Source organism: Neolamprologus brichardi, chromosome 17 (assembly GCF_056152115.1).
Source record: "Neolamprologus brichardi isolate AB-2024 chromosome 17, ASM5615211v1, whole genome shotgun sequence".
Taxonomy (NCBI): domain Eukaryota; kingdom Metazoa; phylum Chordata; class Actinopteri; order Cichliformes; family Cichlidae; genus Neolamprologus; species Neolamprologus brichardi.
This window is the reverse complement of record NC_142120.1, coordinates 27,372,229-27,380,088: the sequence shown is the minus strand read 5'-3', so window position 1 is coordinate 27,380,088 and position 7,860 is coordinate 27,372,229. Positions and strand designations below refer to the sequence as shown.

General features: G+C 40.4%; 1 protein-coding gene across 1 annotated transcript; it reads left to right on the top strand.

Moving 5' to 3' along the window:
- The first annotated feature begins 634 nt into the window (after nt 1-634).
- LOC102781479 (fetuin-B-like) lies at nt 635-6,548 on the top strand. The gene is made up of 7 exons (XM_087830714.1): nt 635-917; nt 1,697-1,810; nt 1,981-2,068; nt 2,295-2,455; nt 3,224-3,337; nt 4,275-4,361; nt 5,039-6,548. The coding sequence occupies exons 1-7, from the start codon at nt 702-704 to the stop codon at nt 5,432-5,434; spliced, it is 1,176 nt and encodes a 391-aa protein (XP_087686840.1). The 5' UTR covers nt 635-701; the 3' UTR covers nt 5,435-6,548.
- The last annotated feature ends 1,312 nt before the right edge of the window (nt 6,549-7,860 follow it).

Below are 7,860 nucleotides of genomic sequence, written 5' to 3'. Positions count from 1 at the left end.
TGTATGACAGGTATGTTCATTTATCACAGAATTGCTGTGATCAATGAAGTTGCTGTACATTTTTTTAGTCAATGGTAGGAATCATTTCCTAAAGCATTTATGGCAGCAAGGTTGAATCAATCTGAGAGAAGAGGGGCTCTGCTGCCTCGACCTCCAAATTCTGACCAATGATATCGCAGTTTTTTTCCACAGAAAGTCAACCCCCATTTCTTTAGTCTTGCTAACATTCAGAAGGTGGTGACAGCCATCCTGAGCAGCTTCTCACTCAGAAGAAGTAGCTGAATGGAATTAAAGCACTGGAGAAATAAAAAAAAAAACATGATTCTAACAATGCCACCTGTACCATCCAGGTGAGAGTGAGCACACTGCAACAGCTGGATAACAGCATTATCACCACTTCAAGAAGAAGGTTATGCAAACTGGAGAAGGTCAAAACATCATGCCATGTCGTCGATTAGGCTCAACTGTGTGGCAACACTGGATCATGTGCCTATTGATCCAAAAGAAGAGAGAGTGTACAGCCTGTTTATTTAACAACTGATAACTTTATTATGCAAGTCTGTCTGTCTGTGTGTGTGTGTGTGTGTGTGTGTGTGTGTGTGTGGGTAGCAGGATATAAAATGTGACCTCTCCATCTCTACACAGCTCTTTTGGAAGCTTGAGTGTGACAGTGTGTAAGAGAGTCGTCCCAGGCCTTTACCATGAAGACCTGTGTGCTGTTATCGCTGCTGCTGGCGTTGGGTTGTGTGACCATCAATGGTGCACCAGTGGAGAATGGTGGCATAGAACCAGGCTCGTGTGAAGATGCTTCAACAAAAGCAGCTGCTGAACTGACTCTTACCAAAATCAACCAGGACAGGAAGGAGGGCTACGTCTTCAGCCTGCACCACCTGTCCAACGCCCACATAAAGAGACATGTAAGCCCTGCTGCTGAGCTTGGAGCATTATTACTGTATGGTAGACCAGTGCTATTTAGGGTGGAATTACTTTCTAACAAAGTGCCGGACAAGTTCAGTGCATTGTTCTTCTGTTTTATTGTTGGAACACTTTTAGTTTTCAACACAACTGAAAATCATTTAGCTGAAATCTAGAGACAGAACAGCAATAAATACTGTACAATTACAATGGGTTTTTTACATTAACAGTTGCATCTTTTACAGTGTGGCTAACAAGCAAAGCATTGTTTAAAAAAATGTACAGATGTGATTCATTTAAAACTACATGACCAAACATCTTTGAGAACAAGTAAGGAGCTCAAAATACTTTATTGAAACCTGCAAATGTTTTTATTCCTGTGGCAAACAAAAAATAACTAAATGTAGAAAATAGAAAAGTTTGCATAACGTGTTCACTGGAATTCTGTTAAATTTGGTGAAACAGAAATGAACCACATCCACTTTTATGAAGGTGGACTGAGTCAGTTTGTTTATTGAAAATGATATGATTGACTAGCCTGAAAAATAGTGTTTGTATTTTGCTAACACTACCTGGTCGAAAAGGGTCAAGATTGAAAATCTCAATGATTTTTTCAAACTTGACAGATTGAGAATCAGGTGGAAAATGAATCATCACTACGCCGTGAAATGTCACGGATTACACAAACTCAAACCAGTAACCACTCATGATAAATTCCATAAGAGTTTCATTGACTGTAAATATTGTTTGGTGTGTGTGTGTGTGTGTGTGCCTGTCACAGGGAGAGAATGGTGTGGTCTTCTACCTCACTCTAGATGTTGTGGAGACCAACTGCAGCGTTCTCAGCAAGAGGGACTGGAAGAGCTGTGACATTCGTCCAAGGGAAAACATCAAGGTTAGAGCCCACACACACGTGCGCACACACAGAGAACACGGGGTAACCCTAACTGAAATTCTATTTCAGCATAGTGAGCATCTTAGGTTTTTGTTCCATAAGCATCACTTCAGAAGTTGGAAGGGGAAAAAGTCATTTGGTGTATTGATATATTGTATTTGTGTTTGCAGGTATATGGACAGTGCAAAGCTGCTATCTTCATCAATAAGGTGCATAGAGTGGAGCGCCTCTACAAATACAACTGTGTTATCAGACCAGGTATGAAAAATATTAGATAGATCAAAAAAGGAGTTGCAGTTTTCACTTAAATGTAACCATCACATCTATGATGAAATGCAGTTCTACATATACAGCAGCATACTTTATAGAGGAAAAATAAAAACAGGCTCCACCTTATTAGACAATTTGATGAAATTACAGGTTTTGTGCAACACCAACATTTAAAACCACTTCTTTTTTTTTTTGTTCTGCTCAATTCCTGCAGGTAGTGCGCGTGAGGGCTGTCTCGGTTGTCCAAGTTTACCTCGCGATCATGAAGAAGCTGAAATTCAGAAGACTGTGACCCAGTCTCTGGAGAAATTCCACAACCAGAGCAGGCCGGCCAATCGTTTCACTCTGCTCAAAATCTCCCGTTCTACTTCACAGGTAAGATTACCACAAATACAAAAGTAAAATTAAGATATGTGACATACAAACATGCTATCTAACCAAATACTTACTGTGGATGAGTGCTAAAATTTAAAATTAAAGACATCCTGTCTCTGAGTAACACTGAAAAACTAATGCACATAGTCATAGTTCTAGGCTGAACTACTGTAAATCATTATTGTCACTGTTAAATACCCCAATTCTTTGATCTTCGAGCTGAAGGAAGAACAACACTCGGTGTTTAAATGCTCAATCAACAATCACTTGCTCTCAGTGAGCCTAAGTTACGACCTTGGCTTCCTGTTTTTCTCCTTCTGTGTAAGATTAGGGAGAATCTCCTGTGCAGTATGTTGTGTTCTCTCTGTAATCAGAAAAGCAAGGCAATGATTCTCTACAAACAGTATTTCATTATAAATCAGCAGTATGAAGTACCATAAAACAGTGTAATTCATTCACAGTAAATCAGCAGTATAGTGTAATACAAATCAATCTAATAAGTCCAATAATTTCACCTTTTCTAAATCAGGAGTATAATGCAACCTAAAACAATCTAATGATTTCACAATCTTTAATTAGAGGCATAGTGTAGCATAAGACAGGGTATTAATCCCACATCACATTGTGCGAAAGGTTCACTGAAAAGCTCTCAATCAATCTGAAATACAACAGTGAAAACATTAAATGGGATAAGAAAGATCCTATATTTATTGTGGACTCTCATTTAGATTGACACGTTATTATGCTTTTTTGTGTTTGTGTTTCCAGGTCGTAGCAGGTACGAATTACCGTGTGGAATACACCATCCAGGAGACCACCTGCCCCCACAGCACAGAAGCAGTGACGGCTGAGAACTGCCCCCCTATGGACTGCGAGTTTGCTGTGAGTCAGGAGAAAGAATTAATCTTACTCATGTCAAGTTGTAATCACGTGGGTTGATGAGATCACTGGGGGCTTCTCTGATCAGGGGGTCTTTTCAGTTTTTAATGCTGCAATCAAAGACCTCTGCTTTCCGCTCAAAGCTCCAAGCCAGTGTCACAGTCTGCAGCAGCACACTGTATGAATTTGAGGAATGGACCCAAAACGTACGTAGACACGTAGAACAAAACTTGAATGTAAACAGGAAGCGAGCTGTTTATTAAGGCTGGAAAACCTTTACAAAACAAATGGCAGAGGTGAAGCTAAACAATAACCTAAACTGGAGAAGCTAAAGACAAACATAAGAAACCCAAAACATAAAACCTGACATGGATACAAAGATACCTAGCGCATGGAACATAGGAACGTTGCACAAAGGACAACAGACGACCTGACAATGAATAAACAGAAACACAAAGACTAAATACACACAAGGTTGATTAGGGAAAGTGGAAACACATGGGGAAACAGCAGCTAATCTGACATAACAAGACGAAGGAAGCAAAGCCGACTACACTGACAAAGGACACAAACCTTCAAAATAAAACAGGAAACATGAGACGCAGACATGACAATAAAACTTCACAACATGGACAAGAAGACACGAAACATGACAGACTAACACAGAAGACGTAAGTGAAACATAACTAATACTAAACTAAAGGCAATGAAAAGATGATCCAATTACTCAACATAATTAAAAGGATAACTTAAAAACTCAAAAGATAAACAGAAAACAATTGGTCAGAGACCCAGGATAGCCAGTGTGTTCTAGGTTTGTGTCACTGACTAGTTTGTGACAGGATTACTTTTTCATTCAGTATGTGTAATTGTTCCGCCGTAATAAACCAAAGGCATCCTTAATCCTCTGCTCTCTTAAGTTTTTTTTTTCTGTTCTCAGCACAAGGGCTTCTGTAAGGCAACCCGCTTCCGGCCTCTTTTTGGTGAGGGGCGAATTGATGTCGACTGTGAGATCTATGAGCCTGAGGTAAGACTCACTAACATGTCATATCTGTATTGTTCAGATACCTTTCAGTCACATAAAGCATATGTGATGAATACTGTGATTTGGATTGGACTTCAGCCATCAGCTCGATGCTGCAGTAGTCAACGCATTCATCTCACATGTGAAAGTCCCCTAATTCAAGGCCAGAACAAGATCCCAACTCCCAATCTCAGGAGGTCACAGCAAACATGCTCCTTGTGCCAGTTCCAAGCCTGGATAAATGGGAGGTGGTTATGCACTACACCTCTAATGAGGAAAAACTACACCAGTGGTCATCTGGATTTTTTTCTTGCAATGAAAGGCTTAATCAGCAACACAGCTTTAAATTTTAAATTTACATTGAAAATTGCACCATCTAGCTGACAGGTTGAAGTAGAGTTGAGCAGGCAGTGATCTGCAACACAAGCCTGTGTTGTCAGTGAACACATCCTTAAGCTGTAACAGTATCCAAATGTATGAGCTGAAAAATAAAATTTCACACCCCTTAAGAAGGGGGGACATAGCTAGGGACCCCAAAGTTGTTCTTTGTTGTTTTCATTACAAAGATGGCTGCACCAAAGCACATTCTTTAAGCACATACTCACATCTCTACTTAAGGTTGCTTAACTGCAGTATTCTGCACATGCCTTAATATACTGCACTCTCTATCTCTCTTTCAGGCATCTGAGAGGGAGAAGCAGCTCCACCTGTTGGGTGTAGAGACTGAACACACCCATGATGACACACACTCACACAGTCACCTACATGAACACGAGCACAGCCATGGGCACAGACTTGGGGCCACACCCCACAAAGACCCAGAGGGAATAGTAACAGTCTTGCCTGCCCTGGACCAGCCTGTGACCCTGCCTTCCTTCCCTGATGTCCCCGCCGGTGGGCCTGGAGTTGGAGTCACTCTCCCACTTAAGCCCGACCCTCAGATTCCCGGAGAAATGGAACCCACCATCGAGCCTTTCCCAACCTCAGTCTCTTCCCAGTGCCCCACCAAAGTGGGAGGAGATCAAGGTGTGGTGAATCTCTTCGCCAATGACCCCATATTCAAGCCAGCTGCATAGTGTGGTGCATGAAACTGATCTCAAAATACAAACAAAGGCTCAAGTGTGATGAAGTTACACAGTGAATATCAGTGATTGATAACATTTTCTGTCACTGTAATAAAGACAGTGTGCAAAAAATATTGAATTATTGAACTCTCTGGTGTGTGTGTGTGTGTGTGTGTGTGTGTGTGTGTGTGTGTGTGTGTGTGTGTGTGTGTGTGTGTGTGTGTGTGTGTTCAAGTACAGTAATTCATTGTAATTATGGGGGTCAAATGTGCTGTACTGTATTTCTGGGTTTGTCCAGAATGGGCCCTACATGGGTCACAAGAGTCATGACATGAAGTGGTATATAATACCACAAGTTTGATTTTTGAAAACTTGGCATCTATATTTTGATAGTTACACTGTAGTAAATGGATAATGTTTCCAATTATCTGATGGGAAAATGACAAGAATACTGCCTGGCTGAGGTGTTCCAGAGAAGCGGAAGAAAATGGATTGAGGAATGGACTAAATATTTATACAAGGATTTATGGTAAAATTACCAAATATAGTACCAGATATTCTTGCAGCCAATATTTCTGCCATATTCATCTTTTAAATTCTATTCTAAACGCTGTTGGTGATTATAATCTGGGCACAAAAAATAAGTGAAGAATGGAGAACAGTATAGTTAACAATATACAATGTTCAGTTTTTGGAAGTAATGAAGTACAAATACTTGTTTGAGGTACTTAAATAGAATTTTCAGGTAACTTGACTTTACTTGAGTATTTGTTTTTCTGAGAACTTTTTACTTTTACTTCTGTTAAAAGAAAATTGTACATAGTGTGATCAGCTTAATGAAATGTGCCCTTTTTAGGATCACTAAGCAAACCAGATGTCTACGTGACTTGCCATATAACAACTTTTGAGTGATAAACTTATTTTAGCAACTAACAGCTTCCTCTATGCTGAGAACATACAGATGTAGAAAAGGGGAACCTCAGCTCTGAGTTCTTGGAATAACTTTGTTATCTTTGTACACACGTGTAACCAGCTTGTATAAATAAAGAACGCAGACAGTGACAGAGCGCGAGTCCGTGAGTGTCTCTCTGCGAGCGCTCTGTGGCTGCCCTTGCAAGTAAATCAACTGCAGTGTTTGTGTTTTCTAACTCAGTTGTCTCAGCTGAAGAACTGTTGGGAGATACTTAGAAATCCCCTGTCAACTCCCTACATTTTAATACACATATCTACTTTCTATATTTTCAAAATAGGCTCCTATCATTTATAGCATTTATCTTCAGGGTTAAAGTTGGGTATCCATAAGTCGTGGTCCATGCACTAGCTAACTACTGAAGAGGGGTAAGCATAAAGGGATTAACATTTTGTGGCAGGTAACTTCAAACAGGCTAGCAGCTGCAGCATTTTCAGGGAGAGAAAAGAATGCGAGCTAACTTTAGTCAGAGAAGAACATTTGTTATCCAAATGTTTCGTGAAAGATTAGCTTGCAGTACTGCCCTGAATATAGAGTAATGGATGATGTTAAATTGGTGAACTGCATCTGTGGTGCTCATGGTCAGTTTTCACATCAAATGTTGTAGATTAAATTGCATTTAAGTTATGACACTTACATTAATTCCACCTTTACACCAACTTTATACATCTAATTAAGGAGAATATACAGTATACGTTCAGTGTGGAAAATGGACAAATCTGCCAAGACAGCTCGGCAAACATCTTGTTGAATTCAATTGTGCAAATCCACACAAAGGCAAGGCGAGCGGATCACGTGTACACTAAGATAACCTACAGGAGCTCACGGTATATATTATTGTAACTTGTGATCAGTGTTGGGGAGTAACGGAATACATGTACCGCCGTTACGTATTTAAAATACAAAATATGAGTAACTGTATTCCGTTACAGTTACCGTTTAAAAAGTTGGTATTTAGAATACAGTTACTTTGTTGAAATAAATGGATTACACGGCTGTACTTCCTTGTTTCATATTGTCACGGGTCAGGCCTGTTTGGGTTTTGTTTGACAGCTACGTTCTGTTGTTCCAGGCGGCAGCGTTACGGTTGTCATGGTTACAGGGTGACGCTCTCTCTCTGCATGTTGCCTGGGTGAGAGAGCGCCTTTTTGTTGTTGTTGTGCTAAGCTAATAGGCAGAATGCTACAGGTATAGCTCTAAAGAATGTAGCATCATAGGCAGTGTAGTCGGGTGCTGCAGTGAGAATGGACTGCCGTACCCGTTATGTGTCTGTGAGCGAGGGAGGGAGAAAAAGGAAAAGTATGAGCTGTCATCGAGCAAAAACGGGAGCTGGAAGCATGTAAATATAATAATAACCACTGCAGCCAAGAAGAGCGCCTGACAAGCCCAGTTGTAAGTAAGCTATTAAGACTCGACTGTACACCGTGTTCGTGTTTTCCTCCAAAAACAATAAGTTCCGTTGGAGCAG